Source organism: Populus nigra, chromosome 3 (genome assembly GCF_951802175.1).
Source record: "Populus nigra chromosome 3, ddPopNigr1.1, whole genome shotgun sequence".
NCBI lineage: Eukaryota > Viridiplantae > Streptophyta > Magnoliopsida > Malpighiales > Salicaceae > Populus > Populus nigra.
In genome coordinates, this window is record NC_084854.1 from 26,373,972 (window position 1) to 26,389,079 (window position 15,108).

The 15,108-nt window shown below is 32.9% G+C and overlaps 1 protein-coding gene across 1 annotated transcript; it reads left to right on the plus strand.

Moving 5' to 3' along the window:
- Positions 1–11,007: 11,007 nt before the first annotated feature.
- LOC133689503 (uncharacterized) lies at positions 11,008–13,059 on the plus strand. Its single transcript, XM_062109359.1, has one exon. It carries the CDS (start codon positions 11,008–11,010, stop codon positions 13,057–13,059), a length of 2,052 nt encoding a protein of 683 aa, XP_061965343.1.
- The last annotated feature ends 2,049 nt before the right edge of the window (positions 13,060–15,108 follow it).

The window sequence follows — 15,108 nt, forward strand, 5'->3', positions numbered from 1 at the left end:
TATGCCTGCAAAACTTCTTGATTTTTTGTTTCAACCTGCTCCAGTGTTTGTTGGTAATTTGGCTCAAAATTCCACTAGATTTTACTTGTCAAATGAGCCTTTATTGTTAATAAGATAATGTGCTTATAACATGTCTTCATTTTTGTTGTTGTTTCACGCAAATAACACATTGAACATAACCTTTAAGCATGAAACCATTACACCAAGAATCTTTGGGTATGTTTCCCCTTTCTTTCAAAACTATGCATGATCGCACATGAGGATTTTTGGGAATTCAAAGTTTAGTACAAAAACATAAATCATGTTGATGTTTGTCCGAAACAAATGAGTTCAGGAAATTCAAGTGATTCCTTAGAAAGGTAACCATACACCTAGAAAACCTAAAAAAAAAATGGAAAGAAAAAAATGAAAAAAACACTATGAAGTGACTTTAAAGTTGAGTTTGATTTGAATGAATAATGAGAAATCACGTTGCATACTCGCATGAAAGCAAGGCTTACCGATCCTAAGTGCATGTGTTTGAGATGAAGAAAGGCTATCTTTGATAATCTTTTCACAAGACTAAAATATATCATTTGCAGTCCCTTTTTTAGCCTAATACTTTTCTTGAGATAAATAACCTTGGCTAGGATCACACCCCACATTGGGGGCAAGTGCGTTGACATAGAAAAAACCTCAATGATTGAAAGTACCCAAGCAACATTGGGGGGCATAAAAGAAAATTTTCAATCATCAAAGGTGCCCAAACAAAGCTTGGGGGCATAAAGAAAAATCCAAATGATCCAAAAATTTTGAGCAAAGAAAAAACCAATGCAATGATGCTCAAAATCAAATGAAGAAAACAAAAACAAAGAGAAAGAGCCTAAGCCCAACATTGGGGGGCACGATAGACAATTTTGGGAAGACATTCAAATGACAGGAGGTAAACAAACAAGCACAAGTGATCCTTAGTCTTGAAATCCCTTAAACACCTTTTGAGCCTGTAAATATCCTTTTTCTTCATAACTAATAGCTCAAGCCTACATTACATACCTAATGAAGCCCTTTCTGATCAAAGGCAAGCAATCTGGATCGGTAGGCAGTGCTTTCTCATGCGAACCAAATCATTATTCATGCAAATAAAATAAATGCTTTGAAAATCGGTTCTCTGTAACCCTCAAATTGAAATTTGAACAATTTTTGACCAACCAAGTGTCACTTCACATTGTTCACAAAAAAAAAATAGAAAATCGATTCTCAATAGGAATCACTTGAATATTTTGCAGAATGAGTTTGCTTTTAATCGATGTGAAAATGATTTTTGTGTCTGGAATAGATTTGAAATTCCAAAAATTTATGCATGAAAACTTCTTGTCAAACCTTCCTTCACATAGCCTCGTCCCCAAACCTAATTTGAATAATTAGGGGCATGATCAAACTACGGGGCAAAAAAAAAATTGCATGATAGGGCTGGCTCTAAGATTCCCTTTCTAAGAAAATGCTGGGCAAAATTGACAACCCTTGAGATCAAGGGTGGAGGACAAATAAGTATGATGACATCAAGCCCTTCCTAGAGGTCAAGATCATAGGATATGACTCGAGTAAGCAAGAGAGACAAAACCATCGATGTTACTATCAACACTCCAAGTTTTGAGAAAAGAAAGACACCTTTAAGAAATGGGGACCTATATTTCTTAGGTAAATATACATGCATATTGATCATAATGCATTGCTTTCAACATTGTTAGATCGGTATTTCATCATTACCTTTTGGTGTAGCGTGTTTTCTAACCCTACCTCATTTCAAGTGCGTCTTTGAGCCCTCACTTCCTTTTGTGTGCGCCTTTGAGCCATCATTTCTCAGGTAGTGCGTTTTCTAACCCTACCACATTTCGAGTGCGCCTTTGAGCCCTCACTTCTCAAGCAGTGCGTTTTCTAACCCTACCTCCTTTCGAGTGCGCCTTTGAGCCCTCACCAACATTTTTTCTGGGTAGGCCACCCATTACAATGAGACTAACATTTTTTCTGGGTAGGTCACCCATTACAACGCGACCAATTCTCCATGTTATTTTATCCGGGTAGGTCACCCATCATAATGAGACCATCATCATTTTTTCTGGGTAGGTCAGCCATCATAATGAGACCAACATCTTTCATTTGGGTAGGTCACCCATCATAATGAGACCATCATCTTTATTTGGGTAGGTCACCCATTATAATGAGACCATTCTCCATGTTTTTATCTGGGTAGGTCACCCATAACAATGAGACCACTTTACACTTTTCATTTGGGTAGGTCACCCATCATAATGAGACCATCATTTTTCTTGGTAGGTCACCCATAACAATGAGACCACTTTCCATCATCTTGCATTTGGGTAGGTCACCCATCACAATGAGACCATCATCATCTTTCTTTGGGTAGGTCACCCATCATAATGAGACCATCATATTGCATATGGGTAGGTCACCCATCATAATGAGACCAACATCTTGCAAATGGGTAGGTCACCCATAACAATGAGACCACTTTCCACCTGTCATTTGGGTAGGTCACCCATCATAATAAGACCATCATCTTCCATTTGGGTAGGTCACCCGTTACAATGAGACTATCTTTCATCTGGGTAGTTCACCCATTATAATGAGACCATCATTTCTTCCATTTGGGTAGGTCACCCATAACAATGAGACCATTTTTTCTTTCCATCTGGGTAGGTCACCCATAACAATGAGACCACTTTGCTTGTCATCCGGGTAGGTCACCTATAACAATGAGACCACTTTGCACCTGGGTAGGTCACCCATCATAATCAGACCATCATTTTTTCTGGGTAGGTCACCCATCGTAATGAGACCATTATTTTCTCTAGGTATGTCACCCATTATAATGAAACCACACACACATCTTTGTATCGGTTTTGGTTAAAGAAGATCGCCAGATGGGATCTCAGGTTAACCCAACCACACACAGAGTTTAGCTTTGGTTAAAGGGAATCACCAGATGGGATTTCAGGTTGACCGAGCTACACACCAATTTTGGTTCTGGGTAAAGGAGATCGCCAGATGGGATCTCAGGTTAACCCAATCAAAAGGCAGGTCGCCCGTGAAAACAAACCAGCGTGAGTATGTGTGGGCAGGTCGCCCCTGAAAATAGACCATAACGAGTATGTGTGGGCAGGTCGCTCGTGAAAATAGACCAGTATGAGTGTGTGGGCAGGTCGTCCTTGAAAATAGACCACTTTTCTTCAAAATGGGCAGGTCACCCAAGATAATGAAATGCCACTATCACCGATGTCCATACCGACGGACAAACTTCCATCGGCATTTCATAGAGAGTTGAAAAATAATTACTTGAAATGCCACTATCACCGACAACCATACCGACGGACAAACATCCGTCGATATTTCACAGAGAGTTGAAAAATAATTACTTGAAATGCCACTATCACCGACGTCCATACCGACGGATTCCAGTCCGTCGGTATGTTGCCGGCGGGTCACTGTTACCGACAACATCACCGACAGACTGTGCGAATTCCAAAGAGCGGTGCATTAAATGCATCTCTGACCGCGTCATTTTGCCGACAGAATTACCGACGGACAGCGAAAAATATGGAGGGTAATACAAAATGTTGGTGCAAAATTCAAAAATTACCTACGGATTTTCAAAACTTCACTGACGGAATAAATTAAAATAATATTATTTTTAATTTTCGTCGGTGAATCCGTCGGTAAAAATGCGCTATAAATCCCTGCGACCGCTCCTTCAGTTCATTTTTTCATCTTCTCCATTCTTCACCTATCAGTTTCAATTTTTTTTCCTCTAATTTCTTCAAGACTTTTACCTGTAATCTCTAACAAGTTTTCTTCTGAATCTTCATCAAATTAAAAGGTATGTGTTTCCTCTATTTCATTTTACGTTAAAGTTTTTTTTTTAGCTATTTTTTTTGGTATGTTTTTTGTTTTGGTGTATTTTTATAATGTAAATAAAGTCTTGAAATAAACACATTATTAAGGTAAGCATATTTCATTCCTAAAGTCTAGCTTTTAAAAAAAAACAATTATTCAATATATTTTATTGTTGGATTGGCATAATAATTGAATAATTTGTTGAATTATAATTGTTAATGTTGAATTTACCTTAGAATAAGTAATTGAATATGTTGGAATAATTAGTAATTTTACTATATTATTGCATGATTTGTATTTAATTATTTGCATTAATTTTCATTGTTAGTCTAGAGTTTTTTTTTTTTGAATTTATTGAATATTTTTTATTGTTTGTATTTATATAATGATTGAATAATTTGTTGAATTGTAATTGTTAATGTTGAATTTACCTTAGAATAAGTAATTGAATATGTTGGAATAATTAGTAATTTTACTACATTATTGCATGGTTTGTGTTTAATTATTTGCATTAATTTTAATTGTTAGTCTAGAGTTTTTTTTTAATTTATTGAATATTTTTTATTGTTTGTATTTATATAATGATTGAATAATTTGTTGAATTGTAATTGTTAATGTTGAATTTACCTTAGAATAAGTAATTGAATATGTTGGAATAATTAGTAATTTTACTACATTATTACATGATTTGTGTTTAATTATTTGCATTAATTTTAATTGTTAGTCTAGAGTTTTTTTTGAATTTATTGAATATTTTTTATTGTTTGTATTTATATAATGATTGAATAATTTGTTGAATTGTAATTGTTAATGTTGAATTTACCTTAGAATAAGTAATTGAATATGTTGGAATAATTAGTAATTTTACTACATTGTTGCATGATTTGTGTTTAATTATTTGCATTAATTTTAATTGTTAGTCTAGAGTTTTTTTTTAATTTATTGAATATTTTTTATTGTTTGTATTTATATAATGATTGAATAATTTGTTGAATTGTAATTGTTAATGTTGAATTTACCTTAAAATAAGTAATTGAATATGTTGGAATAATTAGTAATTTTACTACATTATTGCATGATTTGTGTCTAATTATTTGCATTAATTTTAATTGTTAGTCTAGAGTTTTTTTTTTGAATATTTTTTATTGTTTGTATTTATATAATGATTGAATAATTTTTTGAATTGTAATTGTTAATGTTTAATTTACCTAAGAATAAGTAATTGAATATGTTGGAATAATTAGTAATTTTACTGCATTATTGCAAGATTTGTGTTTAATTATTTGCATTAATTTTAATTGTTAGTCTAGAGTTTTATTGAATAATTTGTTGAATTGTAATTGTTAATGTTGAATTTACCTTAGAATAAGTAATTGAATATGTTTGAATAATTAGTAATTTTACTACATTATTGCATGATTTGTGTTTAATTATTTGCATTAATTTTAATTGTTAGTCTAGAGTTTTTTTTTAATTTATTGAATATTTTTTATTGTTTGTATTTATATAATGATTGAATAATTTATTGAATTGTAATTGTTAATGTTGAATTTACCTTGTAATTAGTATGAATGTTATATGTATAGATGTGATGTTATATACAATATTAGTATAGTTGGAGTCAATTGGTTGTGGCTTTTGTCAATATTTATAGGTTTGTGGATTTGGGTAGTATCTAGTATAGGGGAGGTGTTGTCGAATTTTTTTTAACATTTGAATTTAATTATATAATTATTCGTATACAATTATGTAGATGCGTAGAACGAAAACCACAGCTCGTCGCTCACGTATGGTCGCAGCTAGTTCTTCTAGCAGCGAGGATGACATATCCTTAGGTGCCTCTCAAGAAGAGGCACTTACGCCATCTGCGCCGTCAACCGATGCTGCCTCTTTCAGCACGGGTTCATAGTGCAGAGGTGGCGTGCCTTCGCAGTGGAATCAATTCACCCACAAGTACGAGGCATAGTGGAAGGACGACCTTTCAATGTAAGTTTGTTAAGGTTTTAGTTTTTTCTTTTAAATTATAACATAATTTATGAACAACTAATCAATATTTTATTAATTTAATTTATTTTCAGGTTCACAAACATTGAGGCCGCCCGAGTAATATCATCGACGTTTAAATCATCGATGGAGATTCCATTATTTCAATGGAGTCAAGTATCCAGACATCCTGAATAGATACCTCAAATCGATGCATGGTTTAATAGATTTAAGGTTGGTATTAATTTCTAATTTCCAGCTTATTTCTAAAAATTTATTAATATAATTGTAAATAAATTATTATTTTTATTTATCTAATTATTTATAAACATCACAAATTCGCCTAGGACAGGGCGCATGACAAAGTTGTGAGGAGGGTGTCGGAAAATCACGCGGCAACTAGGTAACATCGAAAACAATACAAGATTTTTTTAGAAAAAAATTTATGTTTCAACGTCTAATTTCTCGCTATGGAAGTAGGTTGCGTGATTTTTGGTATGAATCACAAAAAAAGGCAAAAAAAAAAAAAACGAGAGATAGGGGTCTCCAAGGCTGGAACGACGTGGCTGTTTGGAGGGATTTCAAACCGATATACATCCCGGAAGATATATGGCCGCGCTATCTTGAGCACGTGATGTCTGAGCGGTTCACACAATGCTCACAGTCTGGTACTGGCAACCGGAATCAACCAATTCATGGCTCGGTGACAACGCAACGGCTCCGTTCCGTTTGCTGCACATGTGAAACGGATGGTAAGATTAATTTAAATGAAATATATCATTAAATTAATTTGTTGTTAATTAATCTTTTTTCATTATAGGCAACGTCTCTTGGACGTGAGCCGAGCTCGATGGAGCTATTTGTGGAGACGCACGTGCGGAGTCAAGACCGTCAAAAAAGGGCTCAACAGTTCATTGACAACCGTGCTCAACACTTCGTGGTATGTTTGTTCAACCATTTTATTTTGTAAGTTATTATTTTTATTGAATTGAATATGATGATTACTTTTTTTTATTTTCAGGAGACCTATAATAGCCGGTTGAGGGAGAGATATGGGGACGATCCTTTGACCCATCCAGAATTCGATCCGGATTTGTGGATGGAGGTTGGATCGTCTGGTGGACTCGATAAAAATCAGGTTTACGGGCTCTACAACACTACGGCCGAGAACTTACGGGCGGCCCGTAGTGTTTCAATCGTTGGGAGCTCTCAATCAGTATCGAGCACTCAATCTAAGAAGTTTGTGGCCTTGCAGCAACACACGGCTCAGCTCATCAAAAAATACGACCACCTATCAGCGGAGTATGCACCACTCAAAGCGAATTATGAACAACTTCGCGAAATGGTCATGAACATGGCATCACAGAGTGGTGATACATGTGCGTCTCATCCTCTTTGGTCATATAACCACCAGCCTCCTCCTCCAGCTCCACCTTTATATTAATTTGTAATAAATATTATTTACCTTTAATAGTTCATTTAATATTTTTTTTGAAACATATTCAGTTTGTAATGAATATTATTTAACTTTTTTTTTTGTTTTTGATGTTTAATAAAAATTTTATTTGCATAATTGGTTTTTATTACCATTAATTTATATAATTTTATATTGTATTCTAAATAATTTTTTAAAAACATATTTAAAAATAATCACAGAGGGTTTTACCGACGGAATATATCCGTCGGCATTTGACATTAGCTGCCACAGTCACCGATGAATTTACTGACGGATATATTCTGTCGGTATTTCACACTCATCGACAACTTTACCAACGAACTTAATCCATCAGTATTTGACAGTACCTGCCACAATGACCGACGAATGTACAGAAAGATATCTTTGGTCGGTATTTTAAACACTTATCGAAAACTTTACCAACAGTATGTATCCGTCGGTATGTCACACTATCACCGACGGGATAAATCCGTCGGTATATTTCAAGCGGGAAACTTTTTTTTTTGGCGCTCAATTTCCGTCTGTAAAACCATCGGCAAATGTTTTTTTTATGTTGCCGACCAATATAGCGACGGATGGTGGTATTACCGACGAATGTATTCCATCGGTGAGGACGTCGGTAAATAAATTACCGACGAACTCTTAATCACATACCGACGGAATATTTTCGTCGGTAAAACTGTGAAATCTTGTAGTGTCCATAAATTCAATTAAACCTTTAATAAAATTTATTGAGTCCATAAACATCTAATTTTGTACTTTTCTTTCTCAAATAAAATTTTCTTTATCAATAGGGCTCTCACCGGTCAATGATATACTGTCAAATTTCAATCTTTGTATTTTTGAACCTCCTCAACCAATTTTTGATCATTTTCTAGGCGCTCTGGCATCCTCTTTTCACTGCTATTTTTTTATATATATTTTTGATTGATTTGTTTTTCCTTTTTTATGCGGAGACCCAAAAATAGGTTATAACAAGTACTATACAATGTTAGATTTGTTTTTAGGACATGTTGTGATCAGAATAATCAGATGCTTAATGAATGGCTCAACAGTGCAACAAGACTTTGGTAATCATGTATAGCTTTCCCAGACAGAGAAGCTTAGTCTGTTTACTTTTCAAAGTTGTAGGAAACTTGTTTTTAGGCTTGCGACTGGTAGCTTTTATTTCAAGAAAAATTGTTTTTTTTTCTTTAAATGTGGTCTTTTAAAAATACAAAAAATGTATAATAAATAAAAAAAAAATTTGCATGTTGCATACTATTAAGTTTCTCAAAATATATAAAAATTATATCTTGTTAAAAAAAATAAAATAAATGATATGTTTTATTTTTTTCAGCATGTATTTTGGATTTAATAATCAATTTATCGAATCCATGAGAATTTGCCTAGTATTCCAATAATCACTAAAATTTTAATTCATGAGAATTAATGGTTAATATTCTGGTATAATTGTTGAACCTACAAGTGAGACTGATATTTAAATATCAGAAGTTGACCAGAAAATTCTTAAAATTATTCTAAATATTCACCAATTTTAATTGGTAGTATTTTTCACTATAACACACGAGTTGTGGAACCCTTCCGCCTTCCAAGATAGGTAAACCTTGTTAGGGTACTTGTATCGATCATTTTCATAAGAATTCATTTGGGATACGAGCCTTTAATGAATTTGAAAAAATCATATTTATTCACATAAATAAATCCTCATTATAAGTCATAGATAGACCACCAATTAGAAACCCATCAAAAAACCTTTAAACCATATTCAAACCACACAATGCAGTTTATTTTAAGTAGAGTGCGATAAGGATGCTAATAGCTTTTTTTTTTATCTTTAACTAATTTCTTACCTTTTGAATTTATGATAAGATCACTCTACTTGGTTTTTCTAGCGACTCTAAATCAAATAAGTAGATGGCAACTCTAACAATCCCTTGACGCTAATCACCCACGTGCAATAATGATAATCAAGTAGATATATTGATATAAAGTACAACAAGGGATGGTGGCCGGCCAAAAAAGAAAGGTACAAGGACTGAAGTCTAGCAATCAACAGAAAAATACAGAAAATTAAAGCCAGGCAACCAAGTCCTCGAGGTTTAGCTTGTGAATAGAGGAATTAATTTATTCTATATACTTACCTTTAATGTGTGCATTAAACCTTTCATAAAGTTGTATATAGCTTGTGACGAGAGTAAATAATTTATTCTATTCCTTCTAAGCAGTATAAAAACGTTTAACATTTTGGTTACTGACAGGAATTTCATTTCCAAGTTCATAGCGTTCCACAATACCATAAATAAATCACAATCTCTATAATTAAAACACAAATTTGTTGCACCAGGATTGGGAAGGCAACTAAAGCTGCTTACACAGGAGCGTAGTCTTCTAGCTCTGAGTGAATGTATGTATATATGCTGTTGTTTATGCATTAAGTTTTTTATTATTGATATTTTAGGTGGATATAAAGGTGATGCTATTTTATTATTGTTTTAATATACATATATATATATATATATATACACATATATATATATATATATATATATATACACATATATATATATATATATATATATATATATATATAATATGAGTTTGTACCTTAACAACTTTTGAACACTATCAAGATGTATGGCTCCTCCATACATGTATATTGAGGAAGTAGGTCTTTGACCTTGTAAAAAAAGTATTAGAAAACATTGAAATTAGATTTCATAGATATGAGATCCTAAATAATCTTACCACTGATAAGCTAGTTTTTGTGGTTGAAACTTCACCACGCTATTGCTTGTGTACGTAAATTTTTGTTTGCTTCCAGGGCTATATATGATTTTGAAAGCCAGTGTGTTGAACTTGTTGAAAATGTTCCAAAATTTTCAAAAATATGTTTTGAAAACTAGAAAATTCTAGAAAACTCTTTTATTAATTAATTAAATTTATTTTCTTGAAGATGTGTTATTTTGCTACATTTGATGGAAGTAAAATATTTATTCCATGCTCTCTTATTTTCCACTTTCTTATTCTCCAAGAATGTTGAGATATGAGTGAATGTGTCTATTTTCATATTTTATATGAAAATTTAACTAAATATTAAAGTGTACATGGAAGAGGAAAACAAGCATTTAAAAAAAAACAAATCCCTAGTTTTTCTATCGATATAACTAAATATAAAAGTTTATAATTAAAAAGAAGAAGAAGAAGAAGAATAAGAAAGAAAGAAAGCACGAATGTTAATTGTAAAGTTGGTGTAAAGAGATTTTTTAAGTGTTAAAACTTTTGTGAAGGTAGAAAAGGTTTGGATTCAATTGTATTAGAAAACTATTTTGTGAAAGTAATTTAAACACGACCGGATTTTTAATTAGGAACAAGGGACTCCAATATAATTTATTCTTTCAAACTAATTTTTGGCTTAGCTCAAAAACAATACTAGGCTTGGCTTCTTAAATGAATTACTTAATTTAAAATTTTTGTATCTGATTAAATTCTTGTGTAGTTTGTTTGTCATATTTTACAAGTCGTGGGATATCTCCATTGCTTGAAACGGACTTTTTTAATGATTTTTTTATATTTAGTTTTCTTTAATTAAGTTCATTTTGCATTGTTTGAAACTATGATGATTTTAGGTGGATTTATTTTGGAAATTTTTTGTTGTTATGCCCCAGTCATCAAGGATGGATATGCACCATTTGAGTCAAATTGTTGAAAAACTATGGAATGGATGGGAGCTTCGAATATTGATGTTACTCAGTCTCTTTCTGCAAACTATCCTCGCCATTTTTGGTGATCGGCGGAAGTACGCCACCGGATTCTGGCTTCGTTTTGTTGTTTGGTTAGCATACATGTCAGCAGACTGGGTGGCAACTTTTTCACTGGGTATCCTTGCTCGCAGCCAAACCAACTCTGCAAATCCTAACTTGATTCCAGTATTTTGGGCTCCAGTCCTTCTTCTTCATCTTGGTGGCCCTGAAACCATTACGGCTTATTCGTTGGCAGACAATGAATTGTGGACAAGGCGCCTTCTTGAGCTACTGATCCAAGCTGGTGTGGTCTCTTATGTCTTATACAAGTTATGGAGCAGGAATACCATCATATTTGTAGCCATTCCCATCTTTGTTTCAGGAATTATTAAGTACGGGGAGAGGATTTGGGCTTTCAGGTTAGCAACCTCAGAGAGTTTTAGCGCCCACGCAAACCAACCTTCTGTGAGAGTACCTTGCATCACGATGGAAGATTTAACACCGATCGGCGATCATTCAAGTGAGGTGAGACGTGTTCGTCAAGCTCGTCTTTTGTACAGAACGGTCCAGATTCTGTCCCAAAATCTTATTCTCGAAAATTTTGATCAAACAATCACCTATGGGTTGGTTTCTGAAAAGAAAGCCGAGGAAGCCTTCGGGTTGACGGAAATAGAGCTGGGATTCATGTATAATCGGCTTTATTCTAAGGTGACAGAGATTTTTTCTCTACGCATCATTCTCCACTCTATCACCTTCTTATCCTCTATTTCTGCGTTAATCTCCTTCTCAATAATGACACTGAGCAGGAATGTCTATTCAAAAAATGATACAATGATATCTTACTTGCTGCTGGCGGGAGCTGTCTTGCTTGACTGCTACTCTATCACTGTGTTTTTCTTGTCCGACTGGGGTGTGATTTGGCTTAGCGGTATTTTAAAGGCATCTCATATTGTCGGTCGAATCTGTTTTCCGTTACATGCATTTTTCAGGAAGCTCAAAAGATGGTCAAGCTCAATGGGACAACGCAACCTAATAAGTGATCTATCAAAGAAACCAGTAAACAAGCTTCTTAAGAACTTTCCAGGGAATTGGAACATTCATAGCAGGGTGGATGTGGACAAGGATTTAAAAGAATTGATCTTCAAACAAGTCAAGGATAAACGTTCAAGGTACGATCCCCATACCAGTGATTTCTTTTACCTCCTCAAGCTATTGGAAGAGAGAGGTTGCAGTGTGCTTCGAAGAAAGGGTTGTTTCCGTGAATTGGGATGGAGTGTGGATGATGCAGAATTCAGTCATAGCCTCCTCACTTGGCACATTGCTACTCATGTTTGTTACATTTACGATTCCAAGAAGAACGTTTTTGTGAATCATCAAAATTGCGCAATGAGCAGATCATTATCTAACTACATGTTGTATCTCCTGGTTCAATGTCCAAATATGTTAGCGATGGAGCTCAGCGGAACAAGGTATACTGAAACTAGAATTCATTTGCATCGTCTCCTATTCATCAGGAATGGTCAGAAAGAAGCGGAGAGCAAAATTTCCATGGATAAATTGGATACATTATCGTTTCCCGAAGCTCAAGTGAAAGCAGTTTTCTATGAATTGCTTCGAAGTCCGTCTACCATGTTAAAAGAAATTAGAGAACAAGACGAAGAAAACTCAGCCCTGCTAGATGGTTGCATGCTTGCTATGTCATTGCAGTCATTGGAGTCACAGGGTGATTGGGCAAATGAAAAGAAATGGGAAATGATAAGTGAAGTGTGGGTGGAAATGCTGATGTATGCTGCAAGTCATTCTGGATGGAAGCAGCATGCTGATGCACTTGCCCGAGGTGGGGAGCTACTCACTCATGTCTGTCTTCTCATGGCACATCTCGGTTTAAGTAAGCAATGTCCACCTGCACTAAGTGACGATTTGGATGCTCGGTATAGAAGGCTTGATGATATTCTCGAGACTGTCGTCTCTGGGTATGAGGTATAAAGTACTATTGGTTTTATTTTATTAGTAATATTATTTTTAATGCTTCAATTCGGATGGGACTTTGTCATGTACCTATGATTATATTATGCCTTTTTGGCTCTATGCAATTCCTCTTCATCAGCTTATATAGTTAATTTAATCCTTCTAGGGTTTAGCTTTATTTTGCTGTTCTGATATATATATATATATATATATGTTCAGTTTAAAACTTGATTAAGAAGAATTATTGTCTTTATTATGTAAAAATTGGTCTAGAAATTCTAGATAAATAATAATAATTAAAAAAGAAATCTGGAAATGTTTGAGCTACAAGTGGCTGAACTCTTATTTGTTTTTTTCTTTTTCTTGAAACAAACATTTTCTTGTTCTTCATTATCCAAAAACTGATGTGAAAATACTTTTAATACTATCAAACTTATACACACACACACACACATACCCAAACAAAAGAGCTCAAAGCAAGTTCAAAGACGAACCTCCAAAGTACACCACGTGACAGTGGGCTAGCCGTTGATTTGCTCACCAACCGATCAGTGATTTGAAACAATATGTAATCTCAAGTTATTTGCAATAATCGGTTGTAAAAAATAATAGCAAAAATTATCATAAGATCATAGGTCTAAAATATCAATATCAGTTACATTACTCAATTTGATAAAATAATGATAAGAACTCATCCATTATAAATTGAATGACCTGAATAGTATCTGATTTTTTTATTGATATTGACATTTTAGTAATTATTTAAATATAAAACGAATTTATATTAAGATTTTTTTATATACTAAGGCAAAATCTCATGTTCTTAATTCTTCATAGAAAATTTAAGAAATCTCACCAATTAAATTAAGCTTTCATATCAATTTTCTTTTTATTAGAAAAAAAATGAAAACAAGAATAATAGTATACAAAAGTAAATTTTGAGACATTAGGTCTACAATACAGCCATAGTTAATAAATAGTGACTAATGAGCTCATTCATAATTTAGTTTGAATTGAGTTTTTTTTAATTATTTTAAAAATTAATTTGATAAAATTAATTTAAATAATTTGACTAGTCAATTCGATTAACATAATTAAATTTAAGTGAAGTTTTATTAAATTTAACTAGTCAATTCCCAATCATTTTAATTTTTTAAAATTAAAACTTATCATTTTAAAATAGTTCCAAGTTGATTTTCTAATTTATAAATTAATTCAATTAATCCATCGCTCGAGCATAAATATGGATACAGATCAAGGTTGTCAATTATGTTCCGTTCCGTCCAGAATGGCCGAAACATTCCATACCAATTCAAAAAACGGAACAAAACGGAACAAATTTCATCTCATTTTAAATCTCGGTCCGTTCCGAATTTTTCGGCTAAATTCCCCCCGAAACGTTCCGGTTCCATTCCACATGTTCCGTTCCGCTCTTGAAAAGCCATTGAATCAAATTGAATCTTATTCAATTTAATTAATTAAACCACCAAATTATAAAAAGCTCTTTTTTATTACTATTTTCTATAACAATGATATTAATAATAACATTGAAAATTATTATTATTATTTTCATTAACAATGATATTAATTTTTTAAAATTAGATTTATCACTAATATATATGGTTTATATTCATGTTGTTTTTTTCATGTTTATACTTTGTAGGAATTTAAACAAAACAAGGGATATTTTAGATTTCATTAGCCTTAATAACATTGACCTAACTTTATATTTAAAATATTTGTGTTAAAACATTTTACTTTCATAATATTTTGATATTTTGTTTAAGTTGAATTACTTTAAGTTAAAGATCTATTTAATCTTGACTATTTAGAAATATTTTAAATTCTGAAATTATATTTGTTTGGCATTGTGTTTGTATTGCATAATTTATAATTAATTTATCTTGAATTTGAATTATGTTTGTTGAATATATATATATATATATATATGAATAATATAACCCCGAAACAACACGTCGAAACAATCCAAAACTAAAACATTTTATTTTAATTGAAAAAACAAAATATCTATTAAAATAAAATTGACAACCTGATAGAGATGATTTT